Source organism: Microtus ochrogaster, chromosome 7 (genome assembly GCF_000317375.1).
Source record: "Microtus ochrogaster isolate Prairie Vole_2 chromosome 7, MicOch1.0, whole genome shotgun sequence".
NCBI classification, from domain to species: domain Eukaryota; kingdom Metazoa; phylum Chordata; class Mammalia; order Rodentia; family Cricetidae; genus Microtus; species Microtus ochrogaster.
In genome coordinates, this window is record NC_022014.1 from 3618537 (window position 1) to 3643201 (window position 24665).

The 24665-nt window shown below is 48.2% G+C and overlaps 3 protein-coding genes across 13 annotated transcripts in view; all 3 read right to left on the minus strand.

Moving 5' to 3' along the window:
* Nucleotides 1-1542, minus strand: part of Eci1 (enoyl-CoA delta isomerase 1) — a 20508-nt gene extending 18966 nt beyond the window's left edge. Inside the window, exons 1-2 of the mRNA XM_005349180.2 lie at nt 1280-1542; nt 1081-1167 (exon numbers count right to left, since the gene is read on the minus strand). Coding sequence (XP_005349237.1) covers nt 1081-1167; nt 1280-1319 — 127 coding nt within the window. The 5' untranslated portion in view covers nt 1320-1542. The remainder of the gene's footprint in view (nt 1-1080; nt 1168-1279) is intronic.
* Nucleotides 1543-2238: 696 nt separating this feature from the next.
* Rnps1 (RNA binding protein with serine rich domain 1) lies at nt 2239-13815 on the minus strand. 5 transcript variants are annotated; one of them, XM_005349182.2, is made up of 9 exons: nt 13395-13537; nt 12961-13080; nt 9718-9905; nt 9332-9487; nt 7783-7974; nt 6476-6578; nt 6048-6201; nt 3641-3782; nt 2239-3076 (listed from the first exon to the last, which is right to left on the minus strand). In XM_005349182.2, the coding sequence occupies exons 3-9, from the start codon at nt 9786-9788 to the stop codon at nt 2977-2979; spliced, it is 918 nt and encodes a 305-aa protein (XP_005349239.1). In that variant the 5' UTR covers nt 9789-9905; nt 12961-13080; nt 13395-13537; the 3' UTR covers nt 2239-2976. The 5 variants fall into 5 exon arrangements, with proteins under 5 accessions (XP_005349239.1, XP_005349238.1, XP_026636159.1 ...); XM_005349181.2 differs by lacking the exon at nt 12961-13080; XM_026780358.1 differs by lacking the exon at nt 13395-13537 and having other exon boundaries at nt 12961-13381.
* Nucleotides 13816-20219: 6404 nt separating this feature from the next.
* Abca3 (ATP binding cassette subfamily A member 3) overlaps nt 20220-24665 on the minus strand; it is a 56208-nt gene continuing 51762 nt past the window's right edge. For all 7 annotated transcript variants that reach the window (XM_013347292.2, XM_026780205.1, XM_005349187.2 and 4 more), the window contains 5 exons: nt 22597-22784; nt 22209-22379; nt 21760-21950; nt 21580-21653; nt 20220-21149 (listed from right to left, as the gene is read on the minus strand). In XM_013347292.2, the coding sequence (XP_013202746.1) occupies nt 21018-21149; nt 21580-21653; nt 21760-21950; nt 22209-22379; nt 22597-22784 (756 nt within the window). In that variant the 3' untranslated portion in view covers nt 20220-21017. The remainder of the gene's footprint in view (nt 21150-21579; nt 21654-21759; nt 21951-22208; nt 22380-22596; nt 22785-24665) is intronic.

Genomic DNA, 24665 nt, shown 5'->3' on the forward strand with positions numbered 1-24665 from the left:
GGTTTTGGAGCCTGTCCTGGAACTAGCTCTTGTAGACCAGGCTGGTCTCGAACTCACAGAGATCCGCCTGCCTCTGCCTCCCGAGTGCTGCCTCTTCTTCTTTATAATTTATTTCACTTTATGTGCATTGGTGGGAAGCTAACAAATCCCCTAGAACTAAAGTAACAGTCAGACAGTTGTGAGCTGCTCTGTGGGTGCTGGGAATTGAACCCGGGATCTCTTAACTGCTGAGCCATTATCTCTCCAGGCCCCATGTAGAATTTTTGAGACACTTAGCTGCAGCTGGATTTACAAGCATGAGCCACAAAGCAGGCTATAAACGTTTTTTTTAATGTTTGTTTTTAAATAATTAATTTTATTTTATGTGCATTTGGTGTGAAGGTGTCAGATCCCAAGGAACTGGACTTTCAGACAGTTGTGAGCTGCCATGTGGGTGTTGGGAACTGAATCCAGGTCCTCTGGAAGAGTAGCCAGTGCTCTTAAACGCTGAGCCATTTCTCCAGCTCCATACAACTGTTTTTAACTAATAGTTTAGGTAATAGACCATAACTTTAAAAACTTTAACCAAAACTTTAAAAGCTAAACCGGGCAGTGGTGGCACACGCCTTTAATCCCAGTACTAAGGAGGCAGAGGCAGGCAGATATCTGAATTTAAGGCCAACCTGTTCTACAAAATGAGATCTTGGACAACTAGGGCTGCACAGAGCAATCCTGTCTTAAAAAACAAAACAACAGTTGTGCAGTGATGGCGCAAGCCTTTAATCCCAGCACTCGGGAGGCAGAGGCAGGCGGATCTCAGTGAGTTCGAGGCCAGTCTAGTCTACAAGAGCTAGTTCCAGGACAGGCTCCAAAGCTACAGAGAAACCCTGTCTCAAAATAAAACAAAAACTTTAAAAGTTTACACGTTTTGTCATTCAAACCACCCCGTGTGACATTAAGTTTTAAACAGAAAATGAGTTTACATGAGTTTTTTCTCACTGCTTTTGGAAATTCAGAGTGCTCAACATCTGACTTCACTCAGAAGTGTAGCCTTGGGGCCTCGGAGCGGGAGGACGCGCAGTCCCCACCCCCTTCACTCACCTGCCTTGTCCTCCATCTCCACCAACACCCGCTTGTTAGCGAAGCGCCGCGCGCCGTCCAAGGCCTCCCTGCGCCCGAGGCGGGATCCTGCGGACAGCCCGGGGTACCGTTAGCAAGCTCGCCAGACTCTCGCCACCGCCGCCCACGAACCCAGCTCACTCCGGGGCTGTGCACCGGCTCCCCCTCCCTGACCACGCACCGGCGTGCAGCAGAACGCGCCTCGCAGCAGCCAGCGCCATCTTGGCTGTCGGCAGGGTCCAAGCGACGCAGCCAGCAGCCAGGCGCTGCAGACTCCTCCTCTCGGACCGGCCCTCCTCCTCCCTCCCACAAGGTCAGGGGCAGCCGGGCACTCCGCAGCCTCCTGAGAACTGGGCGCGGCCAGCCTCCGGAGTCAGTAAGTTGTTCTGGGTGAGCCCCCACCCCTGGAGCAGCTGGCAGCACCAGGTAATGAGCTCCTGTCAAGGGTCGGGCACGGGGAGGAGGTGTCCGGAGATTCGGGAGCATTTACCAAAGGTTCCTGCCAGCTGCCAGATCTCACCCAGGCAATACATGAAGGCCTATCAGAGGAGCTGGGATTAGGAACAGAAGCTAAGGCTGGCAGAATGGTTGCAGGGCGGTGAACAGATTTGCCTCGCTACACCCTCACAAGTGTATGTTTTTGGGCCGGGTGGCGTGGCTCAAGACATTAACCCCAGAAGCAGGAGGACCTCTGTGAACCAGTCTGGTCTACAGAGCAAGTTCCAAGACCTCTAAGTTTATTTTTGTGTCAATACTGAAAGTCCACAAATGAAAGCAGCCACCTGTATGGCATAGGCACTGAGGGAGGGGAACCTCAATGTTTACTCCTGTTTTAAACGTTTCTAAGTCTTCCTTCTGGCATAGACTTTTCTGTGGTGTGGGGGACAGATAATCGGAAACTCAGGACCAGTAGAGGACAGGAAATTATTTCCACATCTTCACAACACAGCAGTAGCAGCCTCAGGCAGAATCAGCTTCTCATCCACGGTATTGATCTCTCTCCAAACACAAACCCTGGGTCCCCCTGGCTGAGAGCTTTTTAGAAATGCCACTTCGGGAATTAAGCCTAAAGTGAGTTCTTAGTTGGGCGGACACAAATTTTGACTCTTCTGGACTAAGAAGGAGGCAGCGACACCAGCACTCAGTTTGCATCTAGTCCGAGGTTTATTTATTCAACAGTCCTCTCACTCTACACAAGTACAAATGACTTTATCTAAAATACTACAAAGTCATAAAACTCAAAACAAAATTTATAGTACTGACTGTACAATAAAAGCAAAAACAGGCAATGAATACACTGCCACGCTTAACCTGCAACATCCCTGTGAACGGCAGGTGACAATGAGTGTGGTGGCAGGTTCCATGAGGACCCTGTAGAACTGGCTCACCAATTTCAGAGAATAACAGACCTGGGGGTAGGGAAAGATAAAGGTGTTTAACCCTAGAAGTTGACGAGGACTCCAAAGGGGACATGGTGGTCAGGCCTAACAGCACAGCAGCTTGGTCCCCTTTCCACAGATGTGGCACAGCAACAGCAGGAGCACGACCAGGTTGCCTAGGTCCTAGGTCATCTGTGGAAAACCGTGTGTTGCAATATGGAGGCTTGCTCATCCCAGCTGGCTCTGCTATAAACCAGACTCTCAAGAATGGGAAGGGCGAACTTTCTAGCCAGAAAACTACAGGGCACTTTTATGGGCACAGTCCTGAATCAACAGTACCTCTGCAGCCAGAATCCTCCTGCAGAGGAAATATCTCAACTGCTGTCTTCAAAGCCCACCCCGTTATGGGATCCTTCCCTACAGATTCTCGTTGGCTAAAGAAAGGACAAAACTGAGTTGGGGGAACATAAGTTACAGAGGTACGAATCAACGTCCCTGCTTATCGGGAGGAGTTGGAGCTGGAGCGGCTCCTATGGCGGCGGCGGCCAGGAGATCGAGACCTCCTACGCACAGGGGACCTGCGCCTTGGAGAGCGAGACCTGCAGGAAGAGAAACATGGTCAGCCAAAAGCAAAAAGCTCCAAGAAGCACAGCTGTGGGGGCAAACTGGCCTTTCCGAAGATAACTCTAATTTTACAAGCCTATGAAGTGTGGCTTCTGCTGTCTGACCCCAAAGCTCCTCTCTTAACCCCTCCTGTAATCTTTTTTCTTTTTGGTTTTTCCAGTCAGGGTTTCACTGTGTAGACCAGGCTGCCCTAGAACTCAGAGATCCACCTGCCTCTACCTCCCCAGTGCTGGGATTAAAGAAAGGCATGTGCACCATGCCAAGCAGGCCCCTCACCCAGAGCGGAGAACTTGCACTGGGTTTCAAGGACCCATGCTAGCTTAGACTCTAGAGGAGGTTCCTTGTAAGGGCCTCATCTGTGCCTGTCAATACACATATTTTGACTGTCCTTTCTCTGACCAGTACCCAAGGGCAATATGTTGACCTTCTTTCTGTATTCAACCCCAAATGGGCAACAATGAAGGAGCCCAGAGTTGCCACAGCCATTTGGGTTTATAAATCACATAAAGATGCGTCAAGGGCAATTCCAATTAATTCACCTCCTCCTCATCCGTGGGGGTGACCTGCGCCACATGGGAGGCGGTGGAAGCATTCTCCTGGGTGGGCTGAATCGCCGTGGGGGTGGCCGAGGCCAGGGTGCCAACACAGCAGTAGCAGTGATCTCTTGGCCATCAATTTGTCCTATAGAAAAAAGGGACAAAATCATAAGATCTCTAATAAAGTACTTACCATACTCATACCTGTGATGGTGTGGTCCCACATGCCTGGAATCTCAGCACTCAATAGGTGGAGGTAACCCTTAGTTAACCTCAGCAACATAGTGATATATATATATATATATATATATATATATATATATATATATATACACACACACACACACACTGCCTCAAAGTCAAATCAAACAAAAATATCAAAATTAACCCCAGCATTGGAGAAGCAGAGACAGAACAGGTAGATCTCTGAGAATTTGTAGCCAGCCTCGCCTACACAAAAAGGTCCTGGTAAGACCAGATGGGGGTACATAGGTAGACCCTGTCTCAAATACAAAATAAAACCCTACCTACCTCAGGCAAGCACCAATCTAGGTGCTCAGTATACCAAGGTAAATAATCATAAAATAACACAAGGAACACCAGGAAAAGCTAACACAGGGATGAGATTTAAGACACTGAGGCACCGCAACAACTTCCCTGAAGACAGACAATCCACACACTGATGGTGGAAGGTCACTGGTTAATTAATAAAGAAACTGCTTGGCCTGTCCTACTACAACACACAATTCCGAAAACGTGTTGAAACCTGTTAGGTAGAAGACACAGAACCACCAACTATGGAACAAGTTACAAGATAGCTCGGGACTTAAGGGCAGGATGGAGGCTCTTGGCAGGGGCAAGAAGGTGCCATCCATCAATAGCTGAGTTTCTTTTTTGACAGGGTTTCACTACATAGCCCTGGCTGTCCTGGAACTCACTAGGTAGACCAGACCAACCTCAAACTCACAAATCCACTTGCTTCTGCCTCCCAACCAATTGCTGGGATTAAAGACACACCTGGCCCTGAACTTCCTTTTTTAAGGACAGTGGGAAGCTCAGGCTGGGGAAAGAAAAAAGAAAAAAGAAGAAGAAAAAAAAAAAAGGACACTTGTTTGAAGAGTTCTACAGCTATCTACATGAACTAATTTCCAAATAAAAGGAAAGACAAAGAAAAATTTAGGGATGATTTCAAAAGCAGGGAGGAGGCACTGTTGGACGCAAACCTCAGGAACTTATAGGGTTCCTGAGAGAGAAAAGCAAAGAGCACTGAGGTGCAAACTTAGGGACACCTAACAGCTACAGACTGTTTCCACATCTAGGATCCCTAGAGCCCAAACCTAGCCTCAGTGTTGACAAAGGCTCATGCCTGCCAATACCCAGAGGCTAATTCAGGCACCCTCATGACAAAACCCAGTCTAACCAGCGCCAATGAAGAATGTCACTGCATTAACTGAACAACAGATAAGACATCAAGTAGCCAACTGCCAGCAAAGGCCACTCTAGTTCCCTGAATCTCCCCCATCCTTCACCCCCGTGTTTTTCGAGACAGGGTTTCTCTGTAGCTCTGGAGCCTATCCTGGAACTAGCTCTTATAGACCAGTTTGGCCTTGAACTCAGACATCCGCCAGCCTCTGCCTCCTGAGTGCTGGGATTAAAGGTGTGCACCACCATTGCATGGTTAGTTCCCTGGATTTTTAACTGATCAGCAAAAAGGCACTCTGGCAATACCAGATGACAAGCACTTTGAAAGTGAAGGTGTCACTCATAGAACCTGAGCTGATATGAACAACACAGGTAGTTTATGCTCAACACTTGAAACACTTGAGGGAATTAAAGTGGCTAAGTATCAAAGAAAACCCATACAGAAAGGCAACAAAAAAACTTCAATTAAAACTTTTAGATATTTGTAAAGCTTAATAGGCATCTGAGGACTCTAAGGTTCCTCCAACACAGGTTAATGGGCATCTGAGGACGCTAAGGTTCCCCCAACACAGGTTAATGGGCATCTGAGGACTCTAAGGTTCCCCAACACAGGTTAATGGCCCAGATGGTATTGTGAGCTGCCAGCTCTCAGTCTCTGCAGTAATGAGATCCAGCACTCTCTTCTGGCATGTAGGCATACACGCAGACAGAACACTATATACATCATAAATAAATCTTTAAAAAATGTATATTAAAAAAAAAAGAAAAGCTGGCAAGAAACAAGCCAAGCTAAGGCCTCTGTGTGTGATTTATTTGGGAGCTGGGTGGTGAGCCCCTCAAAAGCCAAAAGAATAAGAGATTACACAATAGGGCTCCACTAAGACTCAAAAGAACCTGGGTTGGAAACCTACTCCAAATGATCCCACAAACAACGGGTCTCTGTGAGGACAGAGGTGACAGGGCTGAGGGTGGCCACAGGGTCACTCACCTCCATCCATGTGTTTCAGTGCCTTCTCCGCTTCATCTGGATTCTCAAACTCTACATATGCGTAGCCTTTGGATAGATGAGGATGCATCCTTTCTACAGGCATGTCAATCATCTTAATTTTCCCATAAGTAGAAAATATTTCCATGATATGATCCTACAGAGAGAAAGGTCACATCCTTGTTTACCTATCTATTATTACTTAACGGTCAAAGGGAATGCACTAAATGCTGAGTAAATCCCCACTAGTGTGAAAACATTCTGCCCATGACAAGATGTGTCACTGGGGTACAGGTCTTCTGGATATAAATAATAAATTAAGTCCAATAAAAAGAATTAAGCAGTGTTCCAATCAAGTCATGGATTCCATTCTAGGTGCACCTGCTGCCAGACACCAGCTTGTCCAGCCTTCATGGATCAGTGACTCATACCTTAGTCACATTCCTGGTGAGCCTCCCAATGTGCACTTTGGTGGGCTTAGGTGAAGGGCTCCGCCTTTTCCTCTCTTTCTCATCTCTTTTAGGTGGTTTGGATCTGAAAATACAAAACACCCAGAAATTCAGTTTCCACCAACCATAGTGAGTTTGAGGATAGAGTTCAGGGCAAGATCTCAGATTTGGTCCCCAACATGGAAAAAGGAAGAAAAATATCAACTGGGTGTGGTGGTATCTGCCCCAGCACCCAGGAGGTTATGGCAGGAGGAATACTAGAAGTTCAAAGCCAACCTACACTGCCTAGTGAAAGCCTGCCTCAGCAATGGTGTTAAGGTTTCTACTTAGCTTGAACAGCCAAGAATTCTTACCAATTCACTTATATTATTACCTATGGTGGTCTGAATGAGAATGGCCCCATAGGCGCATTTATTTGAATGCTTAGTCATTAGGGAATAGCACTATTTGAAAGGATTTGGAGGAATGGTCTTGTTGGAGTCCTGGAGGTGAGCTTAGAGGTTAAGACCCAAGCCAGGCTCAGTGTCTATCTCTTCTGCTGCCTTCATATCCAGATGTAGAACTGCCACCATATTCCCCACCACATGAGGATAATGGACTAAACCTCTGAAACTGTAAGCCAGATCCAATTAAACACTTTCCTTTATAAGAGCTGCCTTGGTCATGTGTCTTTTCACAGCAAAGGAACACCGACTATGACGTTATCCTTGATTTAGAAACCCTTCAAATTAAGACACCCCCCAACTCTTTTATTCTGTGTGGGCAAGTGCCAGGGCAACGTGTGGAGGTTAGAGAGTAACTTGTAGACCACTCTGAGAGCTGGGATTAAGGCATGCACCACCACTTTCCCATGACATACTTTAAATCAATCAATCATGGGCTGGAGAGATGGCTCAGCAGGTAAGAGCGCTGGCTGCTCTTCCAGAGGACTCGGGTTCAATTGTTCTATTCCCAGCACCCACACGGCAGCTCACAACTGTCTGTAACTTCTATTCCAGGGGATCCCACACCCTCACATAGACATGCAAGTGGGCAAAACACCATTGTGCATAAAAAACAAACTATTTAAAAAAATATGTACTTTTGTGCTATAGTGCATGCATATGTGGAAGTGAGATGGCAACTTGTGGGAGTGACCACACCCACCACCATGTGAGTCCTGGAGACTGAACTCAGATTGTCTTAAGCTTGGCAGCAAAACCCTTTACTGCTGAGGCACTTGTCAGTCCCTGATCTACTTTTCTTATGTATAGTCATGGCAATGAGCAGGCTAGCCACCGTGCACTCACTTGGAGCGGGAGCGCCGCCTGTTGTCATGTCTGCGCCGGGAAGGGCTGGGGGAGCCGGAGGAGCTGCTAGAGCTGGAGCTCCGGGATGTGCTGGAGCTCCCAGAGCGGCTAGACGCAGAGGAGGAGCTAGAGCCACTGCTTGAACCTGTGCTGGTGCTGGAGCCTGAGCTGGAAGTCGAGCTAGATCGAGACCTGAGGAAAAGGTGGGGGATCAGAGAGTCAACAATGAGCAAGAGTCACGTTTCTGTACAAAGACTGCACAGCAGGAAATGGACCTCCTAGTTCTTTAAGTCATCAGCAATGACACCTGACAGGTCCAGAAAGAAAAGACAGGCTGTTGTCACCTGTACAGAACCCTAAACTTTACCAATGGAGAAAAGGCAGGAGTCTAGCCAAGGTCAGATCACCACCTCAGCTTGCAACAGGGCTGTAGATACTCAGGCAGGCTTTCAACTACCAAAAACTGAGCTCGAGGGGCTGAAAAAACAGCTCAGCAACTAAAAACACTTCCAGAGGACCTAGGTTTGGTTTCCAGCATCCACATGGCAGCTCACAATTGCCTTGTGATAGTTTCAGAGGACCCAATGCCCTCTTCTGGCTTCTGTGGGAAGTAGGCACACACATGGTATGCATGCATACATGGAGGCAAAACTCATATACTTAAAAAAAAAAAAGGCTCTAGACTGAAGTCATCCAATCTCAATTCAGAATTAAAGAATGATTAATACTTGCGAGAGAAACAGTTCATGACATCTAAACATCACATTTCTTAGTATCATAGAAGAGTTCATATCCATATACAACATACATTACATATCAAGACCATATATGAGATGAAACTCAAAATCAGCATGCCATAACTTAGGGTCTTGTCAACAACCCTAGGTCTGGTTGCTTTTAAAGTAGTTAAGAAAAGGTACCCTTCCCTTGGCCTCAATTTAATTGGCAAGTCTTAGGCACTAATGTAATCCTGTCAAAACAAAGTAGAAAGCTCTTGTGTAACACGTTATACAGTACTACCCTCCCAGCCAAACTGCTGTTATTCTCAGTTCAGCTGGGCCTGCACACCAAAGGTCATCACAGCTGGGCTGGTCTCTTGGAAGGAAGAGACAGGGAGGTGAAGGGATCCTCAGGGAGTATTCAGCCAGCCCTTTCAACCAGCTGTAGGATGCAATTCTGCCCTAATTGCGCACGGCCTCGCAGATGCTTTAAGTAGGGGATTATGAGTGGTGGGAACTCCATCTACAAAACCACAGGGGAGTCATCACCCATACCTGATAGCAAACCCACACCCACGGCACTAGTAACCCTAACAAACTCAACAGTTCCCTGGAGTGAGTGTCAGTGGACATTGACACTGGTTTGTTGGTAGGAGCACAGGAAGGGCAGATGTCCTTTACATTTCCCCAAGGGAAGGAATTTAACACCCAAGGCTGATCTCTGACTTCCTAACACACAAACATGTCACCCTCCTAAAAAGAAAAGGTCGTCCTTGGTGGGCTTCACCGTGAAGGAAGACAGGGCTGCAGCAGTGGCCCCTCTGCCCCACCTGGTGCTGCTGCTTCCACTTGAAGCACTGCGTCTCTTCCGAGTCTTATCCCTGCCACGATCCTTCTCACTCGACTCTTTAGTGGCCCCTTTATCTTTAGAGCGATCCTTGGACTTCTCGTCAGAGCGGTCCTTGCGCTTGGTAGGAGAAGGAGCCCTGCATGGTGAGGAAGAATGTGAGGTTGCAAGCTCCCTTGATCAAGCCCTGGAATAGTACAACCCAGCAGTGGGGTCCAGAGGGAATACTAAGATCCCAGCTGATCACAGAGCAAAACCATCTGTGGGTTAGGACACTCACTGTAGAACTCAAAATTTCCCCTCTCTGAGGGTCCCTAAAACAGCAAGCACCCCCAAAATAGCACTAGAAAAATCTTACAGAAGGATTACCTAGTGCTGGACTTTTTATTATTTTCTTTGACTCCTAGCAAGCTCTTCTTTTTCACTCCTGATAAATCCATTCTCCCCTTCTGAGGTGTTCAAAGCAGCAATGTCGGCCTCACTTATCTGAACTCTCACTTCTAACTCGAGTCTGAGAAACGATCCCTAATCGATTGCAATTTACGCCAAAGAGCAGCCTAGTAACAAGATAAAAGGATTTAAATAGAGTAAACGAATTGACAAGGCAACAAATCTACTTTGCAACAAAAAGTTGAGCACACAAGAAAAGAGCAAGGGAACACAGCAAACAGCTAGTGTCCACACAGCCTGGACACTCAGAGGACAGCCCTTACTTCCTCATGGGCTTCCCCCTCCCGTACGAGGCACAAAGGAAACAGCCACCTTAGTTTTTTTTTTAAATAGGTAAAAATTTACAAAATTTATTACATGCCCAACACACAGGAGGAATATTAAGATTCCTCATTGTTTTCATTAAAGAAATGGGGTGATAATTGTACCTATCAACGTTATTTCAGAGCATGCACAACTCTAGAGTTCACTGCTAAGTTTGCTGGCTTTCAAAAAGTACTAGATACCACAATGGCTTTAGAGGAGAAAACCCCAATTGGCAGATCAACTGCCATGCTCAGATTTGTCTTGCTGTAATTTCCTTTGTGGATACACTGGAGTGATGACCAGGTCATTTTGAGGATGACAAACACCAAAACATTAAATATTCAACACAAATGGACAAAACATTACATCAGAACATAAAGTCAGGCTGTGGTGGCACACATATTTAATGTCAGCACTTGGGAGACAAAGAAGGTGAAGAGATCAAGGCCAGCATGCTCTACAGGGCTAGTTCTAGGACAGCCAGGAGGGCTACACAAAGATACCCTGTAAGATTGTCAGGTGGGTAAACATAAAGCAAATGTGGGAAAATGTGACCTGCTGGATCTAGGCAGCAGTTAGGCAGGCACAAATACTGAATTCTTTCTGCACCTTGAAACTTGGAATGGGGTGAGATCTTACAGGTTGTTTAAAGGTTTAGCAATATGCTAAATAACTATCAAAAACTGAATTTAGAACTGCTTCCTGTGCTCTCTTCTTAGGGAGCAAAATACAAGCAAAGGCCTCCTTTCTTCAACTGTAACCAAGAGAGAAAGAATAGACCATTGGGTTTTGATTTCAGAGACGGCACTTCTAAATGCTGCTGAGGAAATATTCTAACCCAAAAGAGAAGAGCCCTTGCCTCTGGACAGACGAATGGAACAGCTCCTTTCTAGGGCTATAAAACATGCTACAGACACCCCTCAGGGAAGACAGCAACCCATGGTCTGGAGTACACAAGCGTGCCTGCATTTGACTCTGTGCTTCCCTACTGTCGTCTGGGCCATGGCACTCATTCTTAACCATGTTCTTTACTGTGAGACAGGATCTGTCTATTACATAGCTCTAGCTGCCCTGGAACTATAGACCAGGCTTGCCTGGAACTCTTCCTGCTTCTGCCTCCCGAGTTCTGGAATTAAAGGCACGTGCCACTACACCTTGCTGGTACTCACTGTTAGTTTTATAAATTTTTTGTTTAGAGACAGGACTCTCTATTATGTAGCCTTAGCTGTCCTGGAACTGCCTATGTAGACCAGGTTGGCCTCGGCCTACTGAGTGCAGGGATTAAAGGCGTATTTTATAATCCAGCCAAGGCTGGCTTCAAATGTCCTATGCAGGAAAGTCTGATTGTTGATTCTCTTGCCTCCACCTGGGACTATGGGCTTTCTACATGGGGCTGGAGACCGAGACCAGGACCTCATGCGTGGTAGGCAAAAGCATCCCATCAGCTCAGCCATGACTAGAGCTTCACTTCTCCCGACCTCGGCTGCCTGTAAATCCCACAAGGCACCCAACTAAAACTTCAAGTTCAGCGATAAGTGACAGTCAAAGGGCTTTCTTCACGTCTGGAAACTACATCCACACCCGCTCTTACCTCATCACACCTGACTTCTGAATGCTTAATCAAGTCCATAACAGCTCACCTTAAGATTAATTTTGGGAGAGATCACACAGAGCAGGACTGCCCAGTAAGAATGTGAGCCATGAACACAACCTCGAGTTTCCTTGCAGCCACATCAAAACTAGCATAAAATTTTTCTTGTAGGGCTGGGCAATGGTGGTACACACCTTTAACCCCAGCACTTGGGAGGCAGAGGCAGGTGGATTTCTGTGGAGGCTACCCTGGTCTACAGTGAGAGTCCCTGCTTCAGAAACAAATAGTCTGGGGAATAGTGGCACATGCCTTTAAACCCGGCACTTGGGAGGCAGAGGCAGGAGGATCTCTTGAGGCCAGCTTGGTCTACAATGTTTGGACACACTGTTTCCAAAACAAAACAAACCACAAAAACAAAGGACAAACCAAAAAACCCCAGAGCCTGATCCACTCAACAAGGACTCTACTACTGACACTGACTGACAGTCCAAAGTTAATAGGTTTTTCTTTCTTGAGACAGGGTCTCATTATGCAGCCCTCAAATTCAAGAGACATGACACCCGAGTGCTGGGATTAAAGGTAGTGTGTGGGTCCCAAAATTAGTTTTTTAATAAGATAACATATAGCATAGCCAACATAAGAATACTAAATATGTGTGTTTCCCCATACTAAGTTATTTAATTCTGGTGTGTGCTTTAACATTTCGGTTCGGGTTGGTACCGGTGGCAAAGAACAGATTCCGCTTGGGCACTCCCAGCCCAACTATCACAAAGTACTTTTATGAAGCAAGCAGAACCTGGTATTTTTAAGCAGTCTACAAATTGTAACCATAGTGTGAGCAAACACTTTGCTGGCTGTGGTCGAGTGCTAGAAAGCAAAGGTGAGGTTCTCTGTTCTCCCAAGTGCAGGCACCAGCCCAGGACCTTGGTCACCTCCCCGTCCTCCGGAAAGGCGTGCGTCCGACAGCCAGAGAGAGGAGAAAACAATTAGTTACATCTAGAGCAGAGGCCGTTTCGGCAACCTTCAAAGCACTCTCGATATATAAAAGCACATTTGAGCCGCGGTGCCTACGAAGAAGCATAAGGTACAGAAAGGACGCCTTCTCCACGTCTCTACCATCAACCGTAACCTTTCAATATTCTCCCTTCCAGCTCGGTAACCGTGCTCAGTCCACCCTGGGGGCCGGACCCTCGAGGCCCGGAGCTGAAGACTGTACACAGGAGATCGATAAACACTCGTGAGAAGAGATCTAAGAGAAAGCCAACCTTGTAGGCCGGTTCACCATCGGCACCGTCCGCTCCGGCCACTATATCGACCTCGCCTCCCACCCTCTTTCTCCACTCACAACTCAGGCAGGGCCCGGCGTGGCGAGCCGAGGTCTCCAGCTAGACGAGAAAACAAGAGAAGAGGCGGCGCTCGCAGCTGCTGGGAGTCCCGCAAGCTAAGCCGGCCGCCGCCGAGCTAACGGTGCGGGATCGTCCTTCCGTCTGCGACCGCGGCGACCACTTCCGGGCCGCGGCCTCGACACCTCCCACTCCGCCCGACCTGAACCCCTCTTTCTCTTCGGGCTGTGCGCGTCGCCGGCAGGCCTCTACCACACCGCGGGGTTGCGGGACGCAACCGGCTCCACGATGCGCCCTACCAAGCCCGGCAGGCGGTCCCCGAAGTACGGATGCGGCCGGATTCCTCCCCAACTTACATCTTCCCGAGGCCGCCACCTCCTCCCGCTCTTCTCAGACCCGAGGTCGGCGCCGCTCTGTCGTCAGAGTTGAGAAGCGGGAAGACGGCGTCGTCGCGCAGCGATGACGTCAGGTGCCTCAGCCAATGCACGAGAGCGGTGGAGAATGAAAGGGCAGCGGCTGTTTGCAGGAGAGTGTCGCAGCGGTTTGCTTTTTCTTTCCTGCGGAGTGGATCTTTTATAGGATCCGGGACTCGGTTTGCGCGTCCTGGAGCGCGCGGTGATTGGCTGGCCGGGACCGCAGGGCTCCACCCTTTGGCGTCTAGCTGGTCTGGGCGGAAGAAGCTATTCTGGTTGCCTCTCTCATTGACTCTGAGTACCTGATCTACGCCGTCGGTAGGGCCCAAGGTCCTGCAGGGAGCGGTTCGCCGCACAGTCTTGGCGGGAGAGGGTCAAAGCAGAGCCGCGCTGTTCTGTAGGGACAGGCTGGTACAGATGGTGGGTTCGTGCAGTCAAAACTCTGGTAGTGTAGTGGTGATCGCGTAGACGCGGTCTCCGTGCTGGTGGGATTCGGTCGACTGGTGCGGCAGGAGACCAGGGAGGCCAAAAAGAAAGGTGTTGAAGACTTGCAACAGGGGAGGCGTCTTCGAGGTGACATTTCTGAAAGGGGGCAGAGGGAACAACAGGTGCAAAGAAAGGCGTTCAGGTTCGCTGGGAGAAGAAAAGGAACGCCAGTCTGGGTGAGGGTCACTGTCAGGACATAGAGGCCCCTGTCTGGGCACAAGACTATAGAGTAGCGCTCCCCGCCCCCGTGGTGTCCCCATCTCCCAACTCAGCCTGGCACATTCCTTGCTCCGTGATTATTTACGAAAGTAATGGATACGCACACAGTTCCTGCGGTTATCCAAACAGGTTTGAGGCGGCAGGGAAGAGAGGAACAGATCTAAGTTGAGGAGGAAGTAACAAAGGTGACTTAGATTTGGATTACATATTGCAGTGAAAGATAGAAAAGAGGCCAACGTGCATAAGAGACGGAGGGAGAAGATAGCAGAGTCCAAGGAGCTGGGCACAGGCTAGGAAAAGGAGCCTGTCTCTGCAGTCTTGGGTTGGGGTTGGCAGATCCAGTCGGTCTGGCCAGGTACCCCTGTTGCTCTTAAGATTTGTTGTGTGGGATATTTAACATAAGCTTATTTTCCTGTATTATTGTCGTATCTGCTGTAGTCAGGTATGAGTGGTAAGTGGATATAATAGCTGTTCTCTAAAGGAACAGAACTGATAGAATGAAAACAAATAAGTAAACAAACATGTTGACTTTCACGATTCAGTCTGGGTCACCCAACAGTGACCATCTGCATCCTGGAAAGGCTGAAGAAGTTGGGTTCTGGTGTAAGTGAAAGATGGGAGCAAAAAAGGTAGACTCTCTTGCCAGAGAGGAACAACAAAATCAAATCTTAGACCGCCTCATACCTGGGCAGTCCCTGGTTAGTGCTGCTCGCCTTTAGAGTGGATCTTCTCACTTTACTTGACAGTTGTAAAAATCCCTCACAAGCATGCCTGAGGGAGTGCCTCGTGGTTAATTCTAAATCCAGTCAGGTTGACAACCAAGATCAGCCATCTCCCAGGGGCTTCAGCCTCTTCTTGTAGGGAAGGGCCCTTGAGACTCCGAGATGGTGACAGTCAAGCAGGCAGCGGGTACAATTCTCTGAAGATTTAGCGGAGTCTGTTTAAAGAGACTTCTGGGGGCCTCAGACCCAGAGTTTTGAGTCCAGCGCAGCACTGAGGACCTTGAAGCAGGAGGCAGCCTAGGGACCCCACCATGGCTGGTAGGGTGAGGCCAGAACAAGTTGAGCTAACATAACACCCTCTCCCCTGCTTTTTTCCCCAAATGTTTGAAGTAATTTATTTGGCATTCGTGTAAGCTTCAACACATTTTATATTAAATCTAAAAGCATGATTTACTCAGATGCTTTGATAAAATTTGTTGCTAAATATTATGGATTTTTATAACCGAGTGTACTATCAGCTGTTGAGCTCTGAAAACTGAGCATTTACCAGACTTTACCATTTTGTATGCAGAAACATTTAGAATCGTAAGACTCTAGCCTGGTGGTAGTGGTGGTGGCAGCTGTGGCAAAGAAGGCTCACGCCTTTAATCCCGCGCTTGGGAGGCAGAGGCAGGCGGACCTCTGTGAGTTTGAAGCCAGCCTGGCCCACGAGCCTGAAGATGACAGCCGTGCACTGCCTTCTCCATAGTTCATGAATGGCTAACAGTAAACTGTGGTTTTAAACCAGTGGTCTGTAATTTTCTTTATGTGCACATGTGTGTATGTGTGTGTTTGGTTTTTTCGAGACAGGGATTCTCTGTGGCTTTGGAGCCTGTCCTGGAACTAACTCTTTTTTTTTTTTAATTTTTTAAAAATGATTGAAACCTTTTTTTAAAAAAATTATTTATTTATTTATTTATTTATTATGTATACAATATTGTCTGTGTGTATGTCTGCAAGCTAGAAGAGGGCACCAGACCTCATTATAGATGGTTGTGAGCCACCATGTGGTTGCTGGGAATTGAACTCAGGACCTTTGGAAGAGCAGGCAATACTCTTAACCACTGAGCCATCTCTCCAGCCCTGAAACTAACACTTGTAGACCAGGCTGGCCTCAAACTCACAAGGATCCACCCAGAGTGCTGGGAAGTATTGTGCCACCGCTGGCTCAATTTCTGATACTTGTAACCATGCTGCTTAGGATAGGGTCAGTTCCTCCAGATCTATCATTCTAGACAGGATCTTGCTATGTGTCCCTGTCTGTCATGACGTTCACTGTGTAGCCAAGGCTGGCTTCAAATTTTTGGACATCCTCTGCCTCTGCTTTCCAAAAGTGTGATTTCAGGTGTGTGTCTCCATACCTGGCAGGTAGGGCTTCCTCTACTCCCTTCTGTCTTAACCAACAGGTTCTACACGCAGTGACACAGTGTCTCAGTGGAGCCACTTTGTTGGGCACAGGACTAAATGAGGAAACATAGTAACTGTCCCACAGGACTTGCTCTAGGGCCGGTGGACACTGGGTCCCGCCATGGGGAGCAGAGGAAACAGCCTTGTCTCCTGGGTCCCTGCAAAGAGTTAGGCGGCCAGGTACAGCAGCCACCTGAAAACAGCTTGGGCCTTACTGGTCTGAAAGGGAATGAACGACAGGGACAGACGAGACTACTGGCTCAGAAGTCCACAGCTCGCCGGGCGATGGTGGCGCACACCTTTAATCCCAGCACTCGGGAGGCAGAGGCAGGCGGATCTCTGTGAGTTCGAGACCAGCCTGGTTTACAAGAGCTAGTTCCAGGACAGGCTCCAAAGCCACAGAGAAACCCTGTCTCAAAAAAAACCAAAAAAAAAAAAAAAAAAAAGAAGAAGAAGTCCACAGCTCCAGCCGGGCGGTGGTGGCGCACGCCTTTAATCCCAGCACTCAGGAGGCAGAGGCAGGCGGATCTCTGTGAGTTCGAGACCAGCCTGGTCTACAAGAGCCTGGCATTTGTTTTTTTTTTTTTTTCTTCGAGACAGGGTTTCTCTGTGGCTTTGGAGCCAGCACATCCATTCCTTCACTGGCACTGGAGCCCGCTTCTTCTGGACTCCAGCATATGCAGCAGACCAGTGAGACTCCCAGTCTTGTGGGACTGAGAAACTACTAGATTTCTGGACTTTCCATTCACAGCTAGGCATTGTTGGATTAGGTGGACTGCAGCTTGTCAGTCCAGTAAATTTAATACACACACACACACACACACACACATACACACGGAGGGAGGGAGGAAGGGAGGGAGGAGACTCTAGAGAACCCTGACTTGACTAATACCACCATGCCAGTTTTGAACACTTTAAAGGAATGAGCGCTGTGGAAACTATTTGAAGTTCCTATAAAGCCTCAGAGATGGTCAAAAACATTTTTGCTCAGTGTGGTAGCCCAGGCCTGTAACCCCAGTATTTGGGAGGCAGAAACAGGGAGATCTCTGAGTTTGAAGGCAGCCTAGTTTCCAGAGGGTTCCAGGCCACTTTGGGCTACACAGTGAGATCTTGTAGCAGGACTGGAGAGGTGGCGCAGTGGTTAGGAACACTTGTTCTGGAGCACGGTGTTTGGTTTCCAGTACCCACATGGTGGTTCACAGCCATCCATAACTCCAGTTCCAAGGGATACAATGTCCCCTTCTGACCTCTTCTGAGGGGTCATGGACACAATGAAGTGCATAGACATTCATTTCAGCAACAACAGCAAAACCAACCAAAATGTCTCAAAGTGATGAGAAAGCATGGTTAATCTCTGTGGTGGTTGGAGGTTGCAATAGGAATGCCCCCACCCCCCGGAAGATTCGTGTGTTTGAATGCTTGGCCCATAGGGAGTAGCACTATTAGGAGATGGCCTTGTTGAGATGAATGTGTCATTGCAGAGGTGGGTTTTAAGGTCATATATGCTCAAGCGACACCCAGTGTGGTACTGGTAGTCTCTTGTTGTCTATGGATCAAATGAAGAACTCAGCTCCTTACCCAGCACCATGTCCGCCTGCATGCTGCCATGTCTTGCTATGATGATAATGGACTCAACCTCTGAAACTGTAAGCCAGGCCCAATCAAACGTTTTCCTTTGTAAGATTTATTGTTGTTTAGCTGAGAGGTGGTTGTGCACATCTTTAATCCCAGCACTTGGGAGGCAGAGGCAGGTAGATCTCTGCGAGTTTGAGGTCAGTCTGGTCTACAGAGCAAGTTCTAGGACAGTTAAGGCTACATAGAGAAACCCTGTCCTGAAAAATCAAAAAAAAAAAAAAAAAAAAGAAAGAAAGAAAAAACTATTTGCCATCGTCATGGTGTTTCTTCATAGCAATAGAAACCCTAGTTAAGATAATCTCAATAATCTCAATTGTCAACTTGATGAGACTTAGGCTCTCCTGGGAGACGGACTTCTAGGCGTGTTTGTGGAGGATTATCTTGTTTTGTTTTTTGTTTGTTTTGTTTTTAGAGACAGGGTTTCTCTGTAACAGTTCTGGCTGGAAATTGCTTCGTAGACCAGGCTGGCTTTGAACTCACTAAGCTCCTCCTGCCTCTGCCACCCAAATTTTAGGATTAAAGGCATGTGCCACCACTGCCCGGCCTGGAGGATTATCCTAATTAGGTTATCTGAGGTGGGCAGGTCTACCCAGTGGGTGGCACCATAACCTAAGGTTGCATCCTGGCCTAATTTTTTTAAAATATTTATTTATTTATTATGTATACAATATTCTGTCTGTGTGTATGTCTTCAGGCCAGAAGAGGGCACCAGACTTCTTTACAGATGGTTGTGAGCCACCATGTGGTTGCCGGGAATTGAACTCAGGACCTTTGGAAGAGCAGGCAATGCTCTTAACCACTGAGCCATCTCTCCAGCCCCCTGGCCTAATTTTTAAAAAGAATACAGAGGTGAGCTAAGCACCTCTTGTTGCTCTCTATGTTTACTTCCTGACTGCAGGATCAACTCCCTCCAGCTCCTGCGCTATCACCTCCTTGATTTGTGAGCTGAAATGAACTGTTTCTCCTTACAGTAGCTGCCTTTGGAGTAGTTTACCACAGCCGTAAGAACAGTAACCAGGACAGAGAGTGACGAGGCCCTAGCTCCCGTGGCCTGTGTCACTCACACTGGGCATGTCCCCCATCTTTTCCTGGATAGTCATGTTTATTGTACACCCACGGGATGGTCATTCAGCACTACAGTGGTTCCTGACTGTCCTGTGGCCATGACTTCTAAAAAGCAGTTTTTCTAAAACTAATCAGTTTTAGCTGGGCGGTGGTGCACGCCTTTAATCTCAGCATTTAGGACGCAGAGGCAGGTGATCTCTACAAGGCCAGCCTGGTCTACAAGAGCTAGTAGTTCCAGGATAGGCTCTAAAGCTACAGAGAAACCCTGTCTCAAAAAAAAAAACTAATCAATTTTAGAAGGATGTAAAATACAGACGTGTTGAGTCAGTGTTTTAAAAAATGACAAAAAGCCGGTTGGTGGTGGCGCACGCCTTAATCCCAGCACTTGGGAGGCAGAGGCAGGCAGATCTCTGTGAGTTTGAAGCCAGCCTGGTCTACAAGAGCTAGTTCCAGGACAGGCTCCAAAGCTACAGAGAAGCTCTGTCTCGAAAACAACAACAAAAAAAGAAAAAAAAAAAGAAAAGAAAATGACAAGAAGCAATACTACATAAATAAAGGGACTCATGTTGAAGAAACTTCTGAAGTTTTTCTCTTTATGTTGGAACCAGAGGTGTCTTGCACCAGCCCCTGTTGTTTTCCTGGCTGTAGATGGGACCTACTTTTCATTTGCCTTTGGGCATTGTGATGGCTGACGATGATCAACTGGCTGGGATTAAGCATGGCTGTAGTAACCAGTGTTTGGGCATGCGCCCCACCTGCTGTTTACCATTCTTATCTAGCTCTGTTGCCCGCCCACTCCTTGGCAGACTGAGCTACAAGAAATATGGGTGGTGGCATTCCATGGGCTGAAAGGAAGCAGGGACAAGCAGCAGTGTTCCTGCCTGTGGATACATTATGGCTGATCATCACTCAAGCTCCCAGCAGCACGGCTTCCTCCTGTGCACGCTGAACCAGGAGCCAAACACACCCTTCCTGACGTTGCTTTCATCCAGTATTTTATCCCAGGGAAAGTGATTAATGCGTGCCGATCCCTTCACCCCACAGCAGTGGATTCTGCAAGCCTCCTCTGTTAGGAAAAGCCAATTCCTGCTCTTGTTCGAAACTGGATATGAGAGCCAATTTGAATATGGGATCATGGTGTAGTGATCCAGTCCTGTGACCCCTCCTTATATCATATTTATGACTCAGAGACTGATGATGTCCCCTTAGCCTTTATTTCCTTATAGAATCACAATGTTTAAGTATATCCTCAAGAGGTGACACCGCTCAGCCCTGTAGTGGTCCCTGACTGTCCTGAGGCTGGTAGCTTCCTGAAGGCACAGAGCTGGGAACAGAGGACTGTGCTTCAAGTCTGGCCACATCTCTTGTGCTACAGATGCTCTGTGGGATGACATCTGGCTCAGGACCAGCTCAGCCTGGTGCAGTATCCATACCTGAAGAGTCATCGAAACCCAAGGATGCCTCACAGCTGCACTGGGAGCCAAGGTCTCAGCACCTGTCATACCCAACATCTTCCCTTCATGAAGGTATCTGCAATGCTTCTGCTCATTCATGGCAGCCTGGAAGTCCTTGTAGCTGCTCAGACCTGCTGGCTTTCTTTTTCCTCCCTGGGGAGCTTACTGTCATTTGTAAACATGGACAGGTCCCTGGGGGCTCCCTGGACAGCACTGCAAAGATGTACAGGCCCCAGCTTCGCTGCAGCAGCACCTGGAAGCCCTGCCTATCTGCGTGTGCTGTGGAAGGGGCTCTGCATCTGGGGCTGCGGTTCCAGAGTCTGCCCTCAGGGGTGGAAATCTGCATGCTGATTCCTGCCTGCAGGTCCTTACAGACACACTTGCTCCATTTTGTGCATATCACCTTGATTGTTTTTCATGTCCATCATAGAAAAAAGTGATTAAAATGAAAGAAAAGGGAAACTAGGAGGGAGAGGGTGCACGGCTGGGCACCGACTCGTCCTTCCAAGCCCGGTGCTCTGAAGGCAGCAGGGAGCTCCTCATTGCCCGTCCTCAGTGGTGGGAGGCTGCAGGTGGGCAAAGCTCAGAAAGACCTGCTCCAGCGAGATCTGGCTCACAGAGTAATCGTCCACACCATACTTCTCCTTGGCTTTCTCCAGGATACCAAATACCTTTTGAAACAGAAAAGCTACATGTAAGAGAGCCCGGAACCCAGAAAGTGAGTCCTCTGATGATGGGAGGTTGGACCGTACCCTACCATCCCCCAGTGTTGTCCTAGAGCCCCCGAAGTCACACGGAAGACGCTGGTTATGCAGGAGTAGCAAGGTGGAAGCCAAGGCTTGGCTTTGATCTCAGAGTTTGACCTTGAGCAAAATGTGTCCCGTCTCAGGGGCCAGTCTCCTTTCATGCAAACATTCTCTTTTTCTACCTCAAATATTTTACATATAAAAACTCAAACCCAATAGATATAAAGGTGAGTGGGAGATGAAAACTAGACCCTGACTTTACCTGGAAAAGATCCTGGAATTGCCACAGAACAGGGAGTCCTGGAAGGTCCTTTTTAGTCCCATACCCCTATGGGATTCTGGGACCTGCACTCACCTTGGCCCAGCTGAGGTCACAGCCAGGCAGATGGTAATGAACCATGTCTTGGTGCTCATCTTCTAGGATGCTGCCTGCACAGAAGAGACCATGTGGGTCAGGCTGGAGAGGATGGCCTGGGGTCCTTGTCAAGGGGTCAGGCAGGGGCCTAGGCTCCATCCAGCACCAACCATCACACACCTGGGAAGGTCAGGTCCACGAATGCCTTGAACTCCTCCAGGACTTCGTGCTTCCCCTCACTCCGCACCTTGGCCTGCAGGGAGTAGCCGCTGCCAAATTTGCTCTTGAGGTGCTGTGGGCTGCCCAGGCACTTGAACTGGCCCTGAACCATGATGGCCAGCCGGGTACATAAGGCTTCACACTCCTCCATACTGGGGAAAGGGAGAGAGCCTAAGACAGCGCTGGAGGAGGCCGATGCCCACCCTGGATGTCAAAGGCTTGTGCAGACAGGAGGGCATCTGTGCCCAGATCAGACCATTCCCGATTCCCCTCGCTGAGTGTACCCACATGCAGAGCCTGGGAAATGTCCTGGCAGAGCCTGCGCTGGCTGCTGCCGTATCTTCTGTTCACCTGGGCCCACCCCAGCCACCTGTTCTGGCTCTGCTCCTGACCCACAGATGCAACTCTACCTGTGGGAGGTGATGACAATGGCCTTGCCAGACTCACGGGCCCGGGCTACAGTGTCCCAGAGTAGGCGCCGGGCCACAGGGTCCATGCCGGTGGAAGGCTCATCCAGGAAGATGACTGCAGGCTCTCCAATGAGGGCGATGCCGGTGCTCAGTTTGCGCTTGTTGCCACCACTGGAGATGGATGGGTGACAGGTGGGTGGCAAGATAATAATACACATGAATTGCCAAGGCCACACCCAGTGACTAGAGCATCCCAGGCGACAGGGAGGAGGTGAGTAGTTAGTTACTCTGGAGCCACTGACTTGAGCTCTATGATAAGGAGACCCTAAGCTACTTTGCAAAGAGCCAGGGCTGATTTCATAAGATAGAGGCTAAATATAGGTCGTACCTGTAGGTCTTGACTAGTTTGTTGGCATGTGGCTCCAGGAGCAGACCCCGCAGAGTGTTCTCCACACAGGCACTGATGAGGCGCTCTGGGATGCCTCGGAGCCGCGCATACATGACCAGCATCTCCTTGCCAGTCATGTGATCTAGCAGTGCATCAAACTGCGGACAGTAGCCCATTCGCTGCCGTACCTAGATGAGGATGTGGGAAGAAATGGGTCTGAGATGCCATCTCTTCTCAGAGGACCATAGTGACCCTGGCCATGGTGCCTGCTTCTATACCTGCCCTCCATCTACACTCCAGTGAGTCTGCCCGGGGTTGTCTAAAGAGAGTAATTAGGCCCTGACCACAGTGGAAGCTCTCTGAGCAGCACCCAAGTGGGGGCACAGGAAGGACTTGGCTATCTTAGGGAGGCTCCCAAAGGAAACAGACAGGCCAGCAAGTGGTCTAGCTGGGAGCCTGATTCACGACAGACAACTATGCAGGCAGTTAGCATAAGAATGGTTTCATTAGTTGGGCGTGATGGTGCATGCCTTTAATCTCAGCACTCAGAACCAGAGGCTGGTGGACCTCTGTGAGTTTGAGGCCAGGCTGGTCTACACAATGAGGTCCAGAACAGCCAGAGCTGTTACATAGAGAATCCCTGTCTCGAAAAACCAAAGTAAAGAAATAAACAAATAATTACGTATTTAAAAACTAAAAATAAACAACAAAAACAAAATATAAGAAAAAGGATGGTGGCCTGGAGGGATGGCTCAGCCGTTAAAGGCTAGGCTCACAACCAAAAATATAAGAGTTTGGTTCCCAGCACCCACGGCTGTCCCTCCAGGTATAAAAAAAAAAAAGAAAAGAAAAGAAAAGAAAAAAAAAAGGATGGTTTCATTCTCATACATGTGGTGACATATAAAACCTTTTGGTGAACTGTGCTCACACTCTCCCTCACCCCTCAGGTAGTAACAAACTCTGATGGTCCAGGGCCTTTCTTCTAATAAGAGGTGAGCACTGGTAATGCTCTTAGAGTATGCATCTGTCCTCAGCGGTGGCTCAGCAAAGTCAGGATGCAGTGGGTCTCCCGGCTCTGGTGTGAGTGTGAGGTGGCTGGGGCGGCTCTGCCTAGGTTCTGAAGATTCCAGAGAGTCTCCTTCTTGGAGATCTAGAGTCTGTTTTAATTGATTTGGAACAATTCTTAGCTTTTGGCTTAGCTCCCCCACACTACTTTCCTTCTGGACCTCAGGTTAAATGTGTTCAGCACCTGTCACCCTTCCCTTGATTTTCAGATCAGGTGGGGATCACTGCAAGCACTATTACTTGTGCATACATTTCTAATCCTTTTAAAATATTTGTAGCTGGGCCATGGTGGCGCACGCCTTTAATCCCAGCACTCCGGAGGCAGAAGCAAGTGAATCTCTGTGAATTTGGGGCCAGCCTGGTCTACAGAGTGAGTTCCAGGAGAGCTAGGGCTATTACACAGAGGAGAAATCCTGTCTTGAAAGACTAATAATAATAATAATAATAATTTTTGAGATTGTCTCTCTAGTTGCTCTGACTGTATTGAAATTCACTTGCTAGACCAGGCTGCTCTCAAACTCACAGAGATCTACATTCCTCTGCTTCCTGAGTGATGGAATTAAAAGGTGTGTACTACCATGTCCAGTCATTTCTAATCCATAAACATACTAAGTTATTTTTATAATCTTGACCAGACAACTGAAAAATCTTAAATCTGCGTTTGGAGGCTAAAAGAGATAGCCCAGTGGTCAAGAGCACTTGTTGCTCTTCTAGAGGACCAGGTTTGGTTCCTAGTACCCATGTGGTGGTTTGTAATTATCTGTAACTTCAATTTCAGAGTGTCCAACATCCTCTCCTGACCTCCATGGGTCAGGAATGCATAGCATACATACATACAGGCAAATACTCATACATATAAATCTAGAAAAAGAAGAAATCTGAGTTTGTTCATTCCTTGAGTGATGCGCCTGCAAATTCCTGTCACACCTGGTTGCTTGCTCTGCTCACAAACCTGCACACAGTACCCACACCTCACTGCTCTGCTCACACACCTGCACACAGTA

Bases quoted from the DNA above. Each gene is read 5' to 3' on its own strand.
- Rnps1 (XM_005349181.2), bottom strand. From the start codon at position 9,788: ATGGATTTATCAGGAGTGAAAAAGAAGAGCTTGCTAGGAGTCAAAGAA. The intron at 6,579-7,782 runs GTGAGTGCACGG...TTGTATTTTCAG, and splicing joins AGGCGGCGCTCCCGCTCCAA to ATCCAAACCACCTAAAAGAG. The intron at 3,783-6,047 runs GTGAGTGACCCT...TTTTTTCTATAG, and splicing joins ACTGAAACACATGGATGGAG to GACAAATTGATGGCCAAGAG.